The sequence below is a fragment of the Poeciliopsis prolifica genome, unplaced genomic scaffold (assembly GCF_027474105.1).
Source record: "Poeciliopsis prolifica strain line A6 unplaced genomic scaffold, Auburn_PproV2 SCAFFOLD031, whole genome shotgun sequence".
Lineage (NCBI taxonomy): Eukaryota > Metazoa > Chordata > Actinopteri > Cyprinodontiformes > Poeciliidae > Poeciliopsis > Poeciliopsis prolifica.
The window spans coordinates 2,242,055-2,265,106 of NW_026562406.1; the positions used below are offsets into that span (position 1 = coordinate 2,242,055).

The 23,052-nt window shown below is 41.7% G+C and overlaps 1 protein-coding gene across 4 annotated transcripts in view; it reads right to left on the reverse strand.

Annotated features, from left to right (window-relative positions):
- Positions 1-23,052, reverse strand: part of arvcfb (ARVCF delta catenin family member b) — a 204,569-nt gene that overhangs the window by 62,542 nt on the left and 118,975 nt on the right. For 2 of the 4 annotated variants that reach the window (XM_055050921.1, XM_055050924.1), the window contains 3 exons: positions 13,071-13,229; positions 11,817-11,837; positions 3,257-3,897 (listed from right to left, as the gene is read on the reverse strand). In XM_055050921.1, the coding sequence (XP_054906896.1) occupies positions 3,257-3,897; positions 11,817-11,837; positions 13,071-13,229 (821 nt within the window). The remainder of the gene's footprint in view (positions 1-3,256; positions 3,898-11,816; positions 11,838-13,070; positions 13,230-23,052) is intronic. The other 2 variants (XM_055050923.1, XM_055050922.1) reach the window with 1 other exon arrangement.

Consider the following 23,052-nt stretch of genomic DNA (forward strand, 5'->3'; position numbering starts at 1 on the left):
TAAAAAAGAAGAAGCAAGATCGCAGTTTGGAAATGCTCACAGGGACAAAGACTTTCATTTTTAGAGACGTGTCCTGTTGTCTGACAAAACTAAGGAGTATTCGTTGGGCCATAATTACCATCGAAACATTTGGTGGAAAAGTGAGATGCTGGAAAGCCTTCAAATGCCACGTCAACTGTGAAGAATAAGGGGTGGCAAAGAATGTTATGTTGACATTTTGAAGAAACATCTAAAAACATCATCCAAGAAGTTAAAGCTTAGGTCTTGGACATACAGTTGTAATGTCTGTAATGGACATACAGCCAAAGTAGTAACAAAGTGGCTTAAGGAGAAGAAAGTCAATGTTTTGGTGTGGTCAGACATTAATAAATATATCTGTGACATATTATCTTTGTCATTATAGAGGCGATTAGCAGAAGAAAATAACGTTGGTGATTCAGACGGATTAAACTTCAGATAGTGAAGAAGAATGTGTGTTTTAAATTGGAAAAAGGGGTCCGAATACACATCCATGCCACACGTTTCCGACTTTCCTTTCTCTTCACGGTTACATACTGCTTTGAGTTAGCCTGTCACACAGAACCTCAATAAATGCAACAAAGTGGCTGTAACATCACGAAATGTGAAAAAGATTTAGGAGAACAAATACTTTTTCACGACACTGCATGTGAGCAGGGAGGAGGCGGATCAATTGGCCAGGGTCACATCTCTTTTATGGGCCACTCGGTATATAAACATCAGTGGATTAGATTAAAACACCCCCACCTTTCTCAATTAAGAGGTGAGCAGCTATGGTCATGAGTGCATGTGTGGGTGTGTGTGACTTCTGGATACAGGTGGGCAGGTTGGAGCGGAGTGGATTGCCCAAGGAGAGATGAGCCATTAGAGATCGGCTTTAAGACGCCCCTGTGGTTTGTCACAGCTCCAAAGCGGCTATTAATCACAGTGGCATGAAGACACCCACACTCACAGGGAGGTCCTCAGAGACATAAACACTGTGCCATATAGGCTGTGTTAGAGTTCGAATGTAGAGGAAGATTCTATTCACCGCTTGTCCAGACATAAAGGGAATAGAGATGCTCACGCGATAATTAAAACTGTACATGATCCGGAACAAAGCATCTTCCAAATGACGTTATGCTGTGGACTCGCTTTTCTTCAGCTCGTCTGAGCCGACAGAAAGACAGATGGAGCTAAATAAATGGTGGTTCTGGAGGAAAACCTGCAAAAGTGTTGAGATTAAACTTTTAACAGGACAATGATCCAAAACAGAGCAAAGAAAAAAGTGTCTCTGCAAGATACTGACTAAAGAAGGGCTTGAGAAATACACAATGTTTAGTTTGACAGTGACAGCGCTTAACGCCACCATGTCTCTACCTTACAGAAGAGTTAAGGTCATAAAAACATTCCACTTTGCTATTACTAGCAGATGTTAAATATAAAAGTGAATGAGGCGAGGATCATAAATACTCCATTACAGGCATGCTGAATGTGATCAAGCCAGAACATCATTGACAGCTTACCGAGTACTGAGCCTTGTCCCCCCTTGCAATGCAACGTATTCCAGCATAGATATCAATGTTGTTTGGACACTTTCTGCAGAACAATCCCAAGCCAGCTTGAGAATAGTTGAAGCAACATTAGAAACACTCCTAATTCACAGAAAATGTGGGGCATGCTCTTGTTTTAAATGGGTTGTCACAATAACAGACTGGTGTAGCCATTACCTCATTAGGACGGCAAGCGGCATGAGAATCTACTTGTGGCAGTGTTTAGAGGGCGCCGTTCGTCCTAATGCGCCACAATGCAAAGTTAGAATTAACCCTGAAGTCTAAAAGCGAAGCTAACCCCGGGGACAAATCATCATTCCCATCGGCGCAGCGACGCACAATGGAGTCCGCTGTGGCGACAAAACAAGCGCATGGCGCCAACGCAGAAAGCCGCTTTAGTACTAAATATCACCATTTTTGTCTGTGCATAATTGAAGGCTTGCAAGAAATGATAAGCTGTAATTAGAGCGCGTTAAATCTAAGATTCATTACAGCACTTCGGAGACGCTGGTCCCTTCTTGGAAGAATACTAATGACAGCCTCAGAGCTTAAGAGGCTGTGTGCTGCAGGGAGAGCTGATAGTAGCTGTTCTTAGACCGGAAAAAAGGAATTGTTCTCAAGGCAAGAAATAAAGCAAATGCAAAGATAAGATTAGAAAATGTATGGGGTTTTTTGTTGTTTAAATTAGCTAGATGCATGCTGGTGTTTGGGAATGCATATGAGCGACTGTGTGTCTATGCATGTGGCTGTTAGAGATGTGTTGTGACACATGTAAGGCACGTTACAAATTGCCTGTCACAGCAAGTGTCTCTTGAAGGAGTGACTTGTTTTCTGAAGATGGGATTTTATTGAGTGCGTGTGTGTGTGCGTGCATTTGACACAGGACAGCCACAAGTGTGTAATGACGGAGGCTGTGATTGGGCTTCTGCTCCTTTGCATCAACGTGGGAGCCTTCAAATCCAGTGCATATGCTCAATTAAAGAAGCCGGAAACCTGCGTACCGTTCCGTCCTTCGTGGGGACCAAAACAAACGCGTACGCTCCAGCCTCGCTCCCTTTCTTGCTCTTCAGGCCTCTCCTCTCTTGGTTCCGTCGGAACGGGCGAGACGCCAAACATTTAACTCTCAGATTAGTGGAAAAGTGCAGAGAGCTTGAAAATGTCCATCTGCTACAGATCAGTGATCAAAAAATGTCTTTAAACACACTGACTCAGCTTCAATCCCATGGTCCAATTTACCTCAGTCTGGATGTTTTTTCCTCAGACTCTTCTAAGGTTGACAACAAACTGACTGAGAGCTACAAGCAGACACAGGTGGTTTTTAGGGTTTATTGTGAGGGGCTGACGGGTCTTTTCCTGTCCCCTAAGGTGATTAGTTGTCCTCCTGTCCTGAAAGGTTGCGAGCCACACTCCTCCACTCTCCTTTCATCCTCCTCCTGTCTTGTCACATCTGAAGTCATTCCTGCCTCTTAATCTCTGACACAAACATGTGTTTACTGTCCATTTACAGGAAAAAGCCAATCCAAGCTAATTTGGTTTTACCACGCTTCCTTTCTTAGCAAATTGTTGAAGACGAAGAACCATGTTTTTTGTAGAAGTCTTTCTGATTCAAAAACAAGGCAATGAGACAAGCATTTAGCAAGAGTTTGCTTTTCGTTGCAAAAAACAGACTTGGGTACGCAGTGTAGGGGTTAGCAGTCTCTTCTTACCTGACCCTGTGCACATCACGGAGAGGTTCCCTGTGAGTGCGGCCCCGGTTCGTCCCCGGAAGGGTTCGGCGGTTGGCAGTGGAGTAGTCGGGTTCCAACTCGTACGGCTCCTCTTCTTCGGGCCCCAAGCTTCGACGATCGTCCTCCAAACCGTAAGGCTCAGGATGGAATCGCTCAGGTTGCGAGCGGTTCAGATCCACTGTGCTGCTCCCCATGGGCACCTGGGGCTGCGCCACATGGCCATAGTCGTCCTTTCTAATTGGCAGAGTGTAGCTGTTCTCTGGACGATAGCTGTTGGGCATGTAGGGGTAGCGCGGCGGCCGGAAGTTGACGCCACGCGACAGGCTACCGTAGTTGTCCATCAAATCCGCGTAGCCGTCGTGGAGGCCGTAATGACGGATGTACTGACTCTCCGGCGTCTCCACGTACGAGTCATTGTAGGAGTTGTTGTAGGCGCGGGTCAGGGTAGAGGTTGCTTGGGGTGTGATGAAGCGTTCGCCTCCGTTCTTCATGTATCGTCGGTCGATGGAATCGGTGTAGCTGCTCAGAGGGGATGAGCCTTCAGGCAGAGGTAGGCCGTCTGGGCCCAGGGGGACCTGCCGAACTGTTCTGGTGGTCACCGTCTTCACCATCTTAGTCACCTGGAGAGAGGGGAAGATTCATATCTCAGACAATGAAGCAGATTTAAAGCTCTTTGTATCAAATGAATGATACTGTGGCATTTCTGTATGGGCAACATCTGAACAAAGAAGACCTAATTAAATCAGGTAAACGTAAAGTATAGAAAACATCTTTATTCATTTTTTTTTACTCGGATTGTCATCCTCACAACAATATTACTTTAAAAACACAATTCTCCATATTAGCAACAAAATACCAGGTGCATCAACTTTGGGTACTTTCATTCTCACAATAAAAACATGAATTTCCTTAAAACGTTGTTGAAGCAAATTGTTGATTGTTGATACAAATTACCAATACTTTAAAGAGATTTGCACTGCGTAACCAGATGATGACCAGCATTGGTCGACTTTCTGCTTGTTCTGATGTCAGCACATCCCAGTGTACTAACAGGTTACAAGATCAGCAACAATCTTCAGTGAGGATGCAGTGTGGATGAAGTTGGCCATCTTCAGGGTCAGTGGCGACAACAGGAAAGAGACATGAGGAACTTAATGGGAAACTTTTATCCGCAAGGTGTTATGCCATGTCTGCAGTTCATTTTGGCTAAGAAAGATTTCACTGCTAACAAGAACAGAATGCAGCTGTTTTTTTGTTTTGAGCTTTCAGCTTCTGTTAAGTTATGAAATTTGCTAAATAAGAAAATATCAAGACCCATTTGAAATCTCTAAAGATAATGGGCAATATTCTAAATACACTGAAAAATCTCTAGTCCTCTAATGCTAGCGATGCATGCTGCATTTATCTCTGATATAAATTGCTGAGGGCGGTTTAAAACTATATAATCAATTCAGTTTAATGACAAGTGGTAGGATAATGGTTAGGGGGCGGAAAAAAAACACTATGCTGTGTCCATCAAACATACTACTAAACACAACATACAACATACTACTAAACACAACAATTCAGATGAAACATTCAGATCCAGAATATTGCACACACAGAGAATGAGAGCAGACTGCGTCTCTTAGAGTTTGATGTAACAGACATGTGAATGTGCAAATGCTGCTCAACCAGATCCTGCATCCTGTTGGCACTCTAGGGAAAACGTTAGCATCCCATCCTGTGGCTGGGGGGCGGGGGGAGAGTGAGACTACCAAACCAGAATACATCCATTTCTGAGGCCCACTCCCTTCTTCTAGCTTAATATTTTTAGATCCTCTGCTGTAGGCTGTGTGAATAGTGATGACAGAAAGCGAGGCTAGCTCTGACTCCGGGCTCTCCGTTCATACAGAAAACAATTTAGGCACCCAGTTAGTTCTCCTGTGGCCAATAATTGCCTATTTTGGCCAGGGTTATAAATTCATCTTCAAAATTAATGAGGCTGATGAAAATATATCATCGTCTGCGAATGTGCACGATTGGTGGGGTTCATGTTACCCTGGAAAAGGTGTTGGAGAGAGGTTAATTTCCACTTGATAGGAGCAGACCCGAGCTGATTGGTTCAGAAAAAGAAACAAAAATAGCAATAATAAAAAAGCTCCCTTCCCATCCCGCTAATCAAGAGGTTTAATGTCAATCAACAGCCCAAGTAATTGTAAAGTGCTTTCTATACTATCGAATCAAAGATATAATTTTATCTTTAATCAGCAGCGGGGACAGAGAGATGCAAGATATCAGAAATTACCAGGAAAAATAAACTCGTGCTACATAGGGGGTTGCTAGGAACAGAAGCAATTTAGGCTTGGCTGTTTAACATGGTATCCTCATTAACTTGGCTGAAACAAATAGAAATTTACACTGGCCTCATTTCTTGATTACACCCTGACTGAGCTACATAACAAAGCCCATTTCAGAGACATCAAGGTTCATTTCCATGTTCCAAGTAATTACAGAGTAGTTTGTTTTCGATGCGAGTCCGCCTTGGCTTTGCGCAGGTAAAATTTAGAGCTCATTTGCTGGATTCAGATCAGCTTTTGAACGGGACAAAAACCACAATGCTAGCTCCGTAATTCACCAACCAAAGTGGGCTTTTAAGGCATCCATCCTGAGCTCTAACAATAAGTACAGATGAAACCAGTGATTTTCATACATACAACAACACACACCTTTTTTTCTTCATGGTCTTAAGTTAAATCAGCTCAAAACTCTTTTTAGGTACATTTGAATCCCCAAAATTAGCTATTTGCTAAATGCCTGAATAATAAAAAAGAGACAATATCTCTCAATTGAGATTGATGTACAGAAACAACTAGTTCTCAAAGATTACAGCAGATTGCTTTACCTAAAGACGCTGTTTAAATACATAACTGTACCTAAGTGATGGGCGATATGGACTTAAAGTTTTATCACAATACTTTATGGTGCTACTGCAGTCACAATAAAAATGGCAATAACTATTCATTATGTCTTTGTTAGCCAAGTTCATAGCTCTGACTTGATGATGCAACAATCCCAGCCCCACAAAAACTGCTTTTGAAAAATATATATCATGACAATAAATATATCATGACAACAAAAAATTAAGATTCTCCTCACAATAAGAATGTATAGCAACAAATTATAAGCAATATGATCAATAATGTCCACTCCTACATGTACTGCATTTTCCAGAGCAACAAACCGCCAAAATTCCTGGTATACAGATGAATTAATGTCAATACATTTATTTAATTAAGGTTGCTGCCAAGGTCTCTTTTTATTAAACTGCATATTGCATCTCCATTTTCACTTCATCTCAGAATTTGTGTACAATTGACCGAATCATGTCTTTGTGTTCTAATACAGAAAAACTCAAACTAAAGGAGATTGCACTTTTTTTTTACTGTCCATTCACCAAAGCAACAAATGCAGTCTGTTTATGTTTACACTAACATAAGAAGCAGTCATCATTTATTCTACTTTATTATGGCTGTTAGAGGCTGAGGGGAGCGTTTGATGCTACAGCTTCCCTGCCTCGACATGCTCAGCTGGCATGTACTATTACCTCTTTTTAGGCAATCTGCAAGGGCTGCGAGCGGATCCATCACCCATTTTCAAACACCCTTTGATGTACGCCCAAGTTCACAAGATGTTAAACCATCACGCAAAGGGGAGACGAGGGACCTGGGTTTCAGAGGAACGACTGAGTTCTGCTGGAGTGGGGTAAACACACCTCAAAGGGAATTGCTGAATTGGTAGTGAGAGAGTTTATCCACAAATGTAGCAACTCTACTGATATTATGTGGTTTAGAATACAAAATTGTATTTTTTTTTAAAACATCACATTGGTAGGGAAAAAAGTTTGAAACAATCGCTGTCAGTTGGACGCGGTCCTTACTAGTTTGCAAGGGCGTTAAAAATGGGCGTAAAGACAGAGAACGTTCATTTAAAGCAATGCAAAATGTTTTATTACCACTTTTTAGCAGGAGAATCCATGTGCGTGGAGGCTGGGCTGTCGAGACGGGAGGAGGCAGTAAATCATGTTGCTAAGGAAGCTGTGATGATGAAGCCTGCCACTGATTTTCACGAAAGCTAGAGAGCTTCTTGCGAAGACGACTCGAACAGAAACCGCCCGTTGCTTTGTTGAAGGAATAAACAGTTCTGATTTTAAAAGCCGATCATGGTCATTTGCTATTTTGAGCTGAACGCTTTAACTCGCCCCCACTTTACCTGCTCAAGTGTCGGCTAGGAAGCCCGTTGCTAGCCGACGGCAGTAAAATGATTTTATTTGCTTAGGTGGTAAACCGCAACTCTCATTAGCTCATATCCAGAGGAGAGGAGAAGGAATGCGGCTTTTATTGGTCTAAGTCTAAAATGTCTGGTTCACGGAGACTGTGCCAGCAGGAAAGAGTGTCTGGATGCTGGCCAAGGGAAAGTATTTCACACTGGGGCAGCAGGATGAAAGTGGATATAATTGACTGTTTACATGCGCCCATAGACTCTACTGCACATTGTGGGCCAATTGACTGTAAGCTGAATGAGCTGAGAACGTAGGGAGAATCTGTAGTTAATCTGCTTTAACAATTTAGTCTGTGCATCCCCGCATGAGGAAAACTTGATCATTAAATTTGCAGACGATACCACAGTAGTGGGATTGGTTTAATGGGAAGTTTAGTGGAAATGAATCAACCAGCAATGAGAGATTGGACAAGAAAGAAGGGATGATTATCAACTCCCAGAGGTCAGGAACTCTCAGCGTCACCACCTAAGTAGCAGAGAAGGTAGATGAGTGTAAGTTCCTCCAAGTCCAGATTTCTGATGGCCTCCCTTGATAAAGAAAACAAAACAACAAAAGAAAGTGTGGTCATGAAACGGAAACTGCCACCAGCATCACTCTCTACCAGAATCTTCTCCACATCCTTCAAAACTGTGGGTCAGAGTGTGTTGACGTGTTGCATCTCATCATGGTACTCAAGCTGATATATGGCAGTCAGCAGGGGAACGTAAGGAGAAAATATCAAGTTTCATTCTAAGGTCTGTTCACTCTCAGGCCAAACTACAACACTTACCAAACCCTGACCTAAAAGCCAACCCACTATACATTAATTGGTAAAGTTATACAGGTTTTTCGTATAAATGTACATGGGCAGCAACCAGGAGAAAACATCAATTATGAATTGGAAGGGGTTCTTGACTGAGAATTTTTGGTGGTGTTAGTTCAAACTCTGTTAGCCGAAGAACGTCTGCCACCGTGCAGTTTATTGTCCTGCAAAGGATAATGAGGGGAACTGAAAAGGAAATTGGAGGGCTCTACCTTTTGTCCAGTATCTGCTTCCAGAACAAAGCTGACCAATGTTAAAAGCTTCTCACACTTTAAACTTTTTAAACGTTTGTGATCTTTGTGGGGGGAGATTGCTTGATGGCAGAAAAACAATATCTTGTTTTTTTTGTACGCCATTGGGTAAAAAGCAGTAACAACTATACTTGTCAGCTATGACTTACTGTGAATAGACATTGGCGACTCTGCTGAATTGTAGCCTGTAATCTATTTACAGCAGCTACTGCTTTTCAGTTCACTTCACAGTCTTCTGTTAAAGATTTTGCTGATAGTTTGTCGCAAAAACACATGGTTACCACAGAAGCAACTTTTCTGCTGGCAGATCAAGACGACGAGAGAAGCTTCTGCGTTTCATCTTCCAGCAGTTAGACGTGGGATAACCATCAAGGAGCAGAATCATGTTGAAATTACACAGCATGGTTCGACGTTCGGTTCAAAAGAAACAGACATGCACAGAAATACATCTGTGAGCTGCTGACAAATGACTGGAGGTGGAAGAGAAAAGAGGTAAAACCGACACACGGAAGACACGATGAGAGCGGGTGGCACGTTAAGAGTTTGGATCCAATTTGAAGTTCACCCTCGACATTAATCTGCTTTACTCTGCAGAGTAATTTCAAGAAAACACCCAACTCCTCCATTCAGTAGGGTGCCAGAGCCTTGAAAGTAGTGTCCTTCCTTCCCCTTGGTTTTCAGCAAAGCCTTTGATTAGTGTGATGTTTTGCTGCACGCACTGGTGTGCATTATTCCTACATAAAGTGAGTGTGAAAGAGTGAATGTGGCCAAAAGAGGTAAGGGGCCAATCCCCTCGCAGTAAACAGGCTGGAGGGCAACGGGTCCTCCCTTATGAGGGATTAGAGCTGGCTTTTTAATTACAGCTTCACAGTCCCTGGACTAGAAGCTCCACACTGTGCGCTCTCCACTCATCTGATGGCCTAAGGGGAACGACTTACTGCAGCGATGTTGCTATCTGCATCCAAAACGCTGCAAAGCAAGTTTTTAATGTATGGAGGTATGTCTGAAAGTGTGGAAAAAGTCCAGACTCATCTAAAGAGGGCATCTAGCTCAGAGTCTTGAAGCGGTCTCTGCAACTTAAAATGTATTTTTGTTATTTGACAAAACGAGTCACTAGCAGGAATGTTCTGTGAATACATCTGACTGCCAGGGTTTAGCACAGCTTTTATGCCGCAGAGAAGAGACAAATACCAAATGTGAGTTTCTGCTTTGACCGACTTTGTGAGAGATCCTTGGGTAGCAAGTTGTGTAAATACGGTAAATCCACTTTAAAATGAAACATTTCTTCTTTTTTAGCGTGTGTGGACTTAAAACAGCAGAACTCTCCCCTCTTGGCAAACAAGCAGCTCGAATAGAAAAAGGCATCTCTGTCAAACTCAAACTCTGAAAGTAGAAAGGAAATAGTTCTAATAAAGACAAATAAATACTGCCCTAGCAAATAATAATAATAATAATAATAAACAATAAAGAAGCCATCAGCACTTAAGTTGAGTTGATTTGAGTACACAGTAGAAGAGTGTCAGAAAACAGGAATGATTTGTAAAAACTGTGAGAACATCTACAGCTAATAATTAGCATACCGATGCTAAGCATAGTGTCTGCTTCAGAGCATCCTATCACTATGTTAAACTAAAATGTTGTTTGAAGCTTGACTGCACTGGATAATTATAAAGTTTAAAATCTGAAATAATCAAACCAAGACTGGACAATAAAATCAGCCCTATTCTTTAGACACTGTTGGGGTCTATTAGTCCCTGTTCTTTTACTTAATGGAAACACAAATAGGGAGATTTTATGAACGCCTTTTCACAAAAAATGTCCAACAAAAATTATTTGTGGAAAAAACCCTCAAAGTACAGTATGCTTATAGATTATTTCAATCAATCTGTAAAAGTCTTCAGTTTCTCCAAAAAAATACTGCTGAGGTCTCCCGTCTCATTCCTGTGAAATAAAAATCAACATTCTTATGTTACGAGCCTGACGTATAAATAAAACTTCAGAAAATTATGGCTAAAAATAAAATGTTTAACATTGACAACTCACTTAGTGGGAAACTCACTTAGTGGGAAACACTCTAAATGCCAAGGAAAGATAGGCAGCATGTTAAAGACAGCAGAACAAGGACTTTCTTACGTCAAGATACCTTAACGCATCATTTTTGATTCACAGTGCGATCAGCTTGTTGTCATTAACAGTGATCAGCCCAACAGGGAAAAGCACCAGTCTGCAGCTCTTAAAAGATGTATTCCTCCTTATTATGCAGTCAGGACTGTTTATTCCTTAGACAGTAATTTAAAACACTGTTTTATATGATGCATGTAAAATATCATGGAGAAATCATGGAAGATAGCCACTGATAAACTCTGAACCAAAACGACAGGAGAATAACTTTCTACTCAAGACTGAATGAATTTCTCTTCAGTCTGAGATTCCACAAAACGACAGCAACAGATTCCTCAGCTGGTTTTATTTTTACAAAACCAAACCTTGCAGAAATGATCCATTCTGTGTCTGCAGTGATTATTGCAGGAGTTGAAGCCCCGTAATGTGTGACTAAAAACAAACAAACGAAAAAAAATAAACATTTCATCTGAAATCAATACACCTGAAAACAGAAATATTACCACAATGTACCTTTTCGATGCGTGAAGAAGCTCGTGTGCTACATCTCACAACATATTTAAAACAGAAACACATTCAGTTAATGAGCGTATAATTTGTTGACACTTCTAGAAGTGGTGTGCAGCCTGTTAACACATTAGTCAGCATGTGGTTACAGATTATGGATGACAACTTGAACTTGTTTGCAACACTTGTGCATTTTAGGCATTCTCCAATACGTAGCTGGAACATTAAAACACATATATGTCTAACTGAAATTTAATTGCTTGTCTGGATTTAATGTTACAACCATCATTAATAAATAATGCCTCATTGCTGCCCTGAAGGCGTTTTAGACTAAGAGAAGCAAAACATGCAGAAGACAGTATTACTGGGGATAGATTATCTCGAGAGGCGGAAGCGGCAAGCTGTGATTTAAAACATGGTCAATTGTGTTAGCTTGGAAAGCCACAGACTGTGCTGTGCGCGGCTGCTGCAAGGTGTATGGGCAAACATCAGCGGCGTGGTGACGGAAGCCGCAGCAGAACATAAAACCACACTCACCTTCACATTGGTTGGCATTTCCTTTCAGAAGAACAACAAAACACAGTAGAGGGGAAAGTCAACAAAGGGGGTTTCTGAGAAGCACACAACTGGGAGAATGATGGAAAAACTGACTGATAATAATAGGGAGAAATAAACAGAAATACAGCTGCGAGCATGGAGGGGGGAGGGCTCCTCTTTCGGGAGCAGGATTACGGGATTTGGACTCCCTAATAATGGAAATCTGGGATTGCGAGCAGAGTATGCTGCTGGATGGCATTCATTTTGACACTCTGAATTCATCTGGATCCATAGGCGACAACGACTGCCGCAAATGCTATTAGGCGTCACACTAAGCTGAGAGGGCAGGGAGGGAGCTGTACTTTTTGTGCGCCACACTCCAAAAACTACAAAATCTTACCAAGCAATTTTGGATAAAACAATAAGATGAAACAAGTTACTTTTCATCAAGATACTGGATGGTTTTAATTAAATAATTCCTTAATATTGACCAAAAAAGCAATTATTCCATTAGCAAATTATTTCACGGTAAAAATGCCCTGTTTTTGGGCCTGTCACGATAACAAATGTTTCTGGACGCTAAATTGTCGCAGAAGTCATCATGATGAGCAATAATATTGTTGCTCTGACATCACTTTCAAGCAACATATGGTAATGGCGCAATTATGCAAGAAAACATTCTCAAAGATTAGTAAACTTTACATTCTTATGAATATTTAACACTGGAACTAGGAGACATTTTAAATGTCCAAAATAAATAAAATGAAATAAATAAGTGAAATGAATTGTGAAGTCTATGTGAACAAAATTGCCCTTCAAAACAAGAGCTAATTGAGACCAAATCACCAGGCTCGAGACTTTTATCATCCTGGTTTTAGTAGAAAGAGAAAGAGGAAAAAAATGATAAACTATGCAGATGGAAATGATTGAGCTCGATTTTAAATTGTTTTTTATTTTTTTATTTAACTGATTTATTGATTATTGCAACATGGCCTGCTTGTTTTTAGTGAAATACTCTGCATGAGGAACAAGTACTTTTTCATCAATATTAAGGGATTATTGACAAGCTTCCATGTGTTGCTTGTAAGATAGTTTTATCTTATAACTTTAACTTACTAAGATATTTACAACTAGAAAATAGACCCAAAATATTTGGTAAGATTTTGTGCAGTTTCAGGTTGAAAGTATAGATTTTGAAAAAAAAAAAAAAAAAAAAAAAAAACAATTCAATCGCCTCATCTATATCATACATACCTTGGTCTCTGTGCGCCGCGTGGTTCCGTCGTCGGAGGTGACCACCGAGACGTGAGACGTGGGGGTGCCGGGGTCCTCCTCTATGGTGACCGTCTCCTCCACCACCTCCTGCGGCTCCTGCATCATAGCCAGGGACGTGGCGTTACTGGGGCTCTGCTCCTGGACAGAGAGGAGGGGGGAGGGGTGAATTAAGGCAATCAGGGCTCAAGGAGCAAATTTTCCTAATTGCTGTTGCACAGCATGGCGGGAAAATAACTTCTAGGTAATCATCTGTTAGACATACAGCAAGATAAACCTGCATCTGTGCTGCCCTAGCAACAAACCGCATTAAGAGGCAGCAGAGAGGCGCGTCGTGTGTAATTTGCCTGCTGAAATGCCTCTCCTGATTTGAAATGCAACTAATTTGCTTTATGGTAGATGGGAAATGTGGAAATTAATATAAAAGAAATAAAAAAGGTTTTTATTACACTGAAATCGTGAGATAAATGACATGTGATCGTGATGAAGAAATAGACAAAAGAACTTTGTACAAAATGAAAAACAACTAAAGCTATGACTTTAGCAAACGCCTCCCAACCCACCAGTCACTGACACTGAGTATTGAGTTCTACATTTTACACCTGATAAAAATAAAAAAAACCTTGAGAAAAATGTGCTCAATATGGAGCCAGGGTTTGGACGTGCAACGCCCTGACGTGGACTGCTGGTGCACGAGAGTGGGACAAAATTACAGCTTTCATGGTGGAGAGAGGAAGGAAGGCCTTTGAGGCAATCACAGATAACCAAAACAGCGCGGAGCCAAGAGAGCAAGAGGAAAACACGAGTAACGGGGAAGGTGGAGAGGCTGAAGGTGGAGAGAGGCAGAGTAGAGGAGTCAGTGGGAACTTTTTCTGATGACCTGCTAAGAGAGGAAACAGGGAGTGTGTGAACTTGTCAACCGTACTGCTGAAGCTGACTTAAAGGAATCGCTTTTTAAAGATGCCTGTCATGTTGATGTAATGTGCCCAACTATCTAATTTCAGGGTGTTTTCACAACTGATGGTGCTGGAGACTTTGTTCGATTGGGGACTAACGTTGCTACATTTGTTACATTTCCAGCTGCTGTTCGCTTTCACACTGCACTTGCTGTCAAACGAACCAAACCCTTTGAGAAACTTGTTCCCCTCCTTGCCTGTGGTGGCACCAAGAACTACTGCAGGAAGTGACACGAAACATCAGAAGAAGACCCTGAGCAAAACTTCCTTCTTCACAAAATGTAAATAAAACGGAGCGGCATCAGATTTTAGCGATTGTAAAGTTTCTTCTTTGGTCTTTAGTGAAAGACCATGAGCCAATTCTCCAAATAGTGCAAGACTATCCTGTTTGTTTTGGTTGTATTTTGCCAGAGTGCCCCCCGCAGACTGGTGGTGGTATTTCCTGCTTGTGGGGCGGTATCCGGTCCGCTTGCATCCACATATGAAATCAAACTGTGCCAGACTTCACTTCAACCGAACTGAGACGTAGACGTTTTGGCGGACCAGAGTTAGCGTTTTTGTTTCGCATTAGAGCTCGATTGCTTACACACACGCACGCACACGCACGCAAGCACACCTTTCCAAACAAACCAAACTGTATAGATAAATTAACTACAACTCAATTAACAACCAAAAATCTCATATGAAATTTTCGGAAGTAATTAAGACAAAAATCTAATTCATTGAGTCTTTTTCAAGCAGCTACAAAAAGCTGATGTGATGGACGGGGTGAGATCAAGGAGAAAGTTCCACAGTTGTTCCTCCCCTGTGTTTTGTCGAAGCTCTTCAGGTGACAGCTTGTCAAGAGCGACTGAATGTTTTCTTCACGTCTTTGAAGACACTAATAAGTGAACAGCTCTTCATTGATCGGGCGGCTTTTTTTCCGGCTTCAAAGCCCCCAAAAAAGTCCTCATTGATCTCCAGTCTTTCCTGTTCAGTCAAAAGTTTGCACTTTTTAGGCTGAGGATCTCTCTGCCTAATCCCTTGGCCCTCTTGCTTCTTTGGCCCAGATGGGAAAAAGACCAGAGCTGACATTTAGGGATAAATATCACCACATAAAGGGCACGGAAACGGACACTGTGCACCTGCTCCCCTTTATCCAGTAACTCAGAGTCAATTAGAAGTCAGTTAAGCCCTTAGATCTGGGAAATAAGGTTCCAATGAGAATGCTTTAGTCATTAGAACCAATAATGGAACTAATGACCAACTAGGCTATCTGCTCTACTGAAAGAGGCACGTTTAGTTAAGCAGTCAATAGGCAGCTGACGAAAAGATTCTTTTTTTTTTTAAACAGCTGACCTGAGGCTAAACAGCCCCGTTCTACAGGGAGAGACCTACAGAGAGAGAAAAGGTCAGAGCTGATTAGCTCCCTGCAATCAGCATGCGTGTAATGCTGGATTCCAAATGTGAATTACCCTCCTGACTGCGTGCTGGCAAGAAAAACAGCCTCATGTGAGGAGTCACAAATTGCAAAATAGAAAGAAACACGAGTTAACTGTATTAAACTCGCTTTAGGAACCGAAAGGTCAGAAATATATACTGCTTTTCTGGACCTATCGGGATTCATTGGCATCCAGGCAGCAACGATCTCTCCTTGAAAATGTGCTTCGACATTAATTCAGAAATGACAGCACTTCGACAGTCAGAGTCAAACGTCATGTCAACTCAACAGAGAAGCCGTTTAATCTGCAGAATGTCCTGAGTGATTGTTGGCAAGCACTGATAATCCATCTGTTTGGCTTTTGTCACTTCTCAGGAGACAGGAATATGATTATTGGCCATTTGAAGAGATCCATAATGTTTCCTTTTCAAAACACTCTAGGATTTGGGCCATAGCTCACATAAAATGTGAACTTTTTATATGCTAATCAGCTGCTTCTAGTTGTGAAAACACTTTGTTGTCACGGTTACACATTATAGCAACCGGATATTGCCAAAACCCATCTTGTAAAATTCAGACCGTCGATCATCCTGTGAACTGAATGCATCGTTGCGGTAATTGACTGAAGGATTTATGTTGCTTTGGATAAGGATACTCTGGGTAAACTCTCCATATTCAATTACTGGGCTCCCCGTTAATTAATCAGCTACATCCCTGTGACATTGAGGGTCTTTGTGGGGTCAGTGTGCAAACCCAGAGGAGGTGCAACATTAAAGCAGCAGCATTCCACATGTATTTAAACCAGCAGTTCCCAAAGATATTCTTCTGGGCCCCCCTATGGATGACAACAAAACCCTTCCAAAAAAGAAAAAACAAAATCAACTGCGCACACACATCGTTCAACCAGAGATAAACCTGCACGCATATTTTGTTTTCAAACTCCACTGAGGTTTATTTCACACTTCAGGTTGCAACAAAACACACTACAAACCATCAGTAGAGTGAAGTAGTTTTGTGTCACTGTTTTTTTTTCCATTTTTCCCCATTCATCCATAGTGCTTCCCGCGCCCTTCCCTAGGGGGCGCACCCCACACTTTGGAAACCACTTATTCAAACTATGTAAAGCACTGGAGGAGAAGAGGCGAGGACTCTTAGATGGTTGCTCACTTCCTCGGTTCCGTCCCCCTCAACTAGGTGGGCATTAGGTGGGAGACTGAAGCTGAATGTGACATTAAAGCCCTTAAATAAATGATTAACAGGAGTCTGGCCGTGGGCTAGCTCGGCTTTTTGCCAGTCACAGGGGAGAACGGGACTGACTGTGAGTCAAGGAGACTCAAGAAAACAGTCAAGGGCAGGAGAGGTGGAGCACAGTGACCGATTGTTGAGAGAGGAGTGATAAAATGGCATAAGGAAAAGGGAATGTGATAAAGGAAGGGAGAAAAGCTTAAGCGTGTGCAAATGTTAGACAAATGGTTTGTATAACCATTAAGAACCTTTAAGGCAAGATGAGCCATTTTTATGTCATTCTCCACTGGTTACTGAGGAATGGCACTTCTTCCCTGCCGATAAAACACAGAAAGGCCACACTCACATGAAAATGCTGCTTCTTATGATGTAAAAAAAGGGATCATAAATATTTTCAAATACATTCCAAGTCAATTTGACGGTCAAAATGTAAAAACAGAAATGCAGTAATTACCTGATTGCAGAAGGATGCTTACGCTGAGACGTACATCATATTTGATAAAAAAATTTTCTCCAGTGTTGAGTCTTTTTGGTGACAGACCCAAACTTGATGAAGGAGAATCTAAATCAGCTAAAAACCTCGACTGCATCAGTCTGATTTTTTTTTTCTGACATTTTCTCGGCTTGATTCTTTCACTAAATCTATAGTTTGCAGAGCATCGACGGAGGATTAAAATGACTTTTAATCTATAAAAGCATCAGCCAGGGCAGGATTTAGAAAATCAGAAATACTCTATAGCACAGTGAATATTGTGTTCTCACTATAGTGCAACGGTGGCACCACAAAAACACATTTCTCCAAAACGGGAGTAATGACAATTAGGCAAGATTTTAAAAAATTTTTTATGAAAACCTATCACTGATAGCAGTTAAATTACTTAGGAAAATTAAGCTAAAATTCAATGAATGCAAAGTAAGGGTGAGATTTAGCAAAGGACTTCACTGACGGACAGATTCAGTCAAGCATGAGCATGCTGATATCAATCTACAGAGAAATATTATTAATCTGTTGCAAATAACCCAAGGCAGACCATCCTTAACAAGGTGTACATACTCATAGCTCAACAGCCGCAGCAATCGATTCCCCCAGAAGATATTACCCTTGACAAAAGGCTCAGAACAATCTCCTGTGGGGTCCATCTAATTAGGATAGATCATGGACAGAAACTCAGCCCAATCTTAACAGCAATGGATTTATAAGCAGGGAAAAAAAGGAAAAGGAGGATAACTAGGAATACAAAGGCAGGAGATTAAGTGATACAGTGGAGTCAATTAGCCATCAATCCAACCCCATTCATCATCAGTGTTCAATAAGATGGCTGGATGTTGTCTGAGAGCAGAGAGAGAGAGCAAGGAGATAAGGAGCATCTCAGATGACGAGTCAAAGAAAAACTTTTGTTGAACTTGAGAATGAGCCACGATTGTAGGATAGGTTGAACTGTTTTTCTTTTAAGTTGTGCTTATCAAGCAAAGAAAGTTGGATGGTTGGTTAATTAAAAGAAATATATTGATAGTTCAAAATGTCAAATTTAGTGACCGAAAGTCCTAAATGAACGAAGCTCACTCTTACACCTAAGACGTGAAAATTAACATTTTATTGTAGTACTCTATATTTTATTAGACAATGTAAAAAAAATATATACTGGTGTGTTTTGTTTAATATGGCAAGCTGACAGAATATGCATCAAGATTATACCTATTTATTCATGTGTCATATCATCAAGCCAAGATTGCAATGACAAATAAGTGGCATTTAAAAAATAAAATCTTTTTTCCATATTTGAGAAATGGTCGACACACAGCGATCTCCATTGATCCACAATTGGCTGGACCTCTGTTGAATTAAGCCAGTCACTTTACAGGGGCTGAATATTTACACAATCATTTATTGAATGTTAAATATCTATATTATATCGCCATTATTTTCTGAAAAACATTCTGAATTTTGGCTTTTTCTTTAACAGGTTAGCAGCTCATCAGGACTAGCAGAGCAGCCACTACAGTAACAACGATGAATGCCTCCATTTATAGTGTCACTGTGTCATACCTTTACAATGAGTCTCATGTTGAAAGCATATCAGTTTACCAGCAAGTGTGGTTCTACCACGACAATCAATGCCAATAATAATGACAGCATTATTGATGGAAGCAAAGTCAAACTGATGATTGTGATGAATTGAAAATTAAACTTCTTAATTTTAGGGTTCATATATACATGTGGGCAACAATAATTTTTACCTGAGTTTTTGTTTTATTCTGAAATTAGAATACATTGTTCTGTGTCAGACAAAGCAGTCTGACACAGAACAATCATCTGTTCACAGATGATGTGAACAGGGTCTTGTTTCCATCATCTGTGAACAAGACCCTGAAAAACTTGGTGCAGAACTTCATCTCAGAGAAGGCAGTCTACCCTCTTATAAGCTCAAGCGTCATCGTCTAGGATTTGGAGGTACTGACTTTCACCCCGGCCGCTTCGCCCTTCGCTACAAACTACTGCAGTGAAAGCTGGCGATCATGGTCTGATGAAGCCAAGGTAAACCCATCTTGTGTAAAAAGCAGTGACCCGATCCTGAGGCCAGCAAAATGGATTTTCTCAACACCTAGAAATTCTGTCCTTAGTCATTTTGCTTTATTTTCTAAAATAAAATCCAAGATGCCTATTTATGTGAGAAGACCTTGATATATTCTCTTCAGCAAATTTATTTGATATTTTACAATTACAGAAAAGGGAAAAAAAACTTACTTTTTCATTTTGCCATTCTAAATAGAAAACCAGGGTGTGCTTTGTTAAAGCCTTGCTGCAAAGATGTCATGTTAGGCATATGCAGAAGCCAGATTTGTCACTTGTTGAGGAAAATTGCCATTTTTGAGATCTGAATAAATGTGTAAATTAGGATTCAAACTCGCCTTTTGAATATATCTGAGTTTGAAAGGGGGACCAATGAGACATGAAAAGAAACTCTTTCATTAGAACCTTTAATCAGAAAAACAGACATCGTATCATTATTTTTTTTGATAAAAGAATAACTTAATAGGTACAAAAATCATTGCCAGTTCAGGGGATATCACAACAATGTTAAGTCTGCACAAAGAAATACTTTACATTGAAGACTATAAACATTATCCTTAAGTTCTAACTTGAAGGAGACTAATTGAGTCCACTAAAGTCAATCATCTGCAGTATATAGTTCCCATGAACCATGTTTCCAATTGCAAACCACAGCAGACGTTTCCCACTCACTCCCACACGAGAGCAAAAATTAGATCTGTATGTCTCAGTCGGAACACAGCAGGAGGGAGGCTCGGGTTCTTCGCTTTCAGACGGTACACTCTGTCAGATCACCACCTGGTCAACCATTCCGCTGTGATCAGAGTCACCTTCCTTCATAATGCACACACATGCAACACGCTCACGCTCAGCCTGACCCCTGCGCTGAGACTAACAGGATTTCACTCCGGAGCCACGCCAGCAATCATTACATGGCTCTTACACAATTAATCCTCAAGCAAAGATCGCCTAGCAAACCTCCGGTCGTCCAATTTTCCATCAGCCCCTTCTGCTTCAACCACCTGCCCTACCAGCAGCTCTCCATGGCAAAGGATAATGTGATAAAGTTCTAGCAAGAATGAAAGAGACAGAGGGAGAGCGTGAGAATGCAGTGCACTGGGGTGAAAAAGCAAATGTGAACTGTGGCCGCGTGATCCAAGCACTCGAAACAAAGAAGGTTTGTGGGATGGAGCAGGAGTGGAGCGAAAGTCAAGAAGGCGGGTAGGGGAAACTAGAAAGGGTGATATAATACGTGGAAGACACCCAATACAGAGTGCTGTCCAAGGGTGAGATAGGAGAAGGGGGTGAAATGCAGTTGTATCCAAGGTCAATGACAGGTCCAATCTCAATTACAGCAAGGGCAGAGGTCACCAATACCTGGAATAGTTCCAAGTTCAGCTGGCACAGTGTAGTGCTAATTTTTGTGTATTTATACTTCGGCTTTCGGTCATTTTGTGCCTTCACCACTTCTACCTTTGTTGATTTGCTCTTCAAATACAAAATCTGCCAAGGCACCCTTTTTTCACCTGCGTCATTTTGTACCCAGCAGGGGGATGTTTTGCACTCACTATGACAGCTGAAGATTGAAGGTAATTTTCTATTTTCAACTCAGTTTTCTCTAAGGAAAGACTGATTTGTTGATCCTAGAAATATTTACAACCATTCATCCCTCTGGGTGGTTCAGTGTTCCCTACCACATTTCAGAAGATTTTATGATCATGAAGTAGAAGCAATAAGGGACGAAGTGAAAAGAATATGAGGGTATGAGTTGTTGAAGAGCTAAAATGAGCTTGTGTGTCTTTAAGGGCATATTTAAATTATACAACAGCAAACTAAAAAAACAAAGAGAGAGGGTGACACCCTGGTGATACAACCACTAATGATGGGAACCTTAATCTCTCCTCCGATGACTGATCCTCGGCCAAATCCGGGCCTCTGTTTTCACTTCTTTCACGTTTGGTCTCTTAGTTTCAGACGATTGCTTTATTTCCCTTTCCCCATGACTGATTCTTCCACCTCTTCCCCGAAACTCCTCTCCCATCTCCCCCGACTCATGCGTCATCCTCTGCTGATGTGCCCTTTTGTTCCTTTGCACCAGCGCTTAGAGACGGGACAAAACTTAGCCAGGCCTTGACACACTCAGACGTGATTGCTTCCCAACAGGGCATCGCGAACGGCATGTTCCCACTCAGAGTGGGCTATCTAGTGACAGACTGAAGCCCCCGTGGAACCCATGACAACATTCAACACCACCTTAATCTCTAAAAAGACTAATATTCCCATGCAATTGGCCAGGAGATGTTTTGAAACCTTGGATAATTTCTAACATATGCCATCAATTAGGCGCCATACACACAAGCACTCTTGCACACACGAAGTCACATACCACATGTGTTTTCCTCGTATTTTATGGCCAGGAGTCAGTTTGGGGAGTCAAAAATCCAGAGAGTCACTTTAACCACGCAGCAGTCACCAAATTGGAGCAATGGGTGCAGAAATAAGTTGTGCAGTTATTTAGTAAGTGGCCAAAGAGACAAAGAGAAGAAGGCGTATAATGAAGGAAAACAAAGGAGGAGGAATCACTGGAGCTCGTCGAGCAAACTTGATCAATGAGCGACGGAGATGTGTCAGCGTCCACAGCTGAGGCCTGATTGTTTGGACAGCGGGTGTGGCCATGAGGAGCAGGTCAGAGAAGAATACATCTGGCAAGGAGAAGACCATGGTGGGCGGAGTGTGGGGTTAGGGGTGGGTTTGTCGCAATGGTGTAGCTCTGGGTTCCCACAGGGTGGCTTGTTTGCAACGCCCCTCCTCTTAGCCTCTGGATCCCTGTCAGCATGATTTTGTCAGAAGACTGGTGACTGGAGGGGGCTGAAAAAGGTGGGGTGGATGGGAGGGTGGGGGCAGGGGCGAGTGATGGGCTAAAGCGTTAGGAGGCGGCAGTGAGACGAGGTCTGCCAGGAGCTCAGTTCACATGAGGTCCACGGGAGACAGAGAGAACTGGAAAGGGGACGTATGCTTCACTTCCTGTCAGGCAACAAACGCAACACTTATTGTCCCCCCGACACCCTTTTTGCAAAAACTGTCTGTGTGTGCAGCCCCCGGGTCTCCCGTTTAGTGAATATTTACCCCCTCCCTTTTCAACAATACAGGCTTATTATCTGGGTCTCTTCTGTTCAAAGCAGTGAAGCTTGTCACAGATTTTATAGGCATAGCACATATTTCTTTCTCTATTTAAGCTGCTATGTTGGGCTGTGGGAGTAGAGTACATGGGCTTCTTTACAGAGTAACAGAGAAAGTGTTAGGTTTTTTGTTCACTAAAACAAATTTAAGCATACAATATTTTGCTTCAAATCTGTCTGAGCACATCCTGTACCTTTAAAAGCAACAGGTGCAACAGAAATATTACGGTGAATTCACTTTAAGGCATCTGGAACACACTTTGCTCTGCCGAAGGACTTCTGTGACCCTAAAGCTCAAAAACCTTCAGAGGAACCTAGAGTTAGGAGGCGAAAAGCTCAGATAATACCCAGAAGAACTAACACAGTCCATCACAATAAGTGCAACTGCTTTTCAAACATGCCATCAGTCAGATGAGATTAAAGCTTCTCCCAGGATATTTTTACGGCCTTGTGTCAACCGCCTAGTAAAAAATTAGGCTCATTTTGTGAGCAGCAGTTTGGAGTCACAGCCACCCACTGTAAGAACCCTGCCTTTGGAGAAATCCCAGCTGATTTACAGCTAACCTTCAACGGGTCAAGTGATAAGGTGAGGCTGGATGTATGTGTGTCTTAT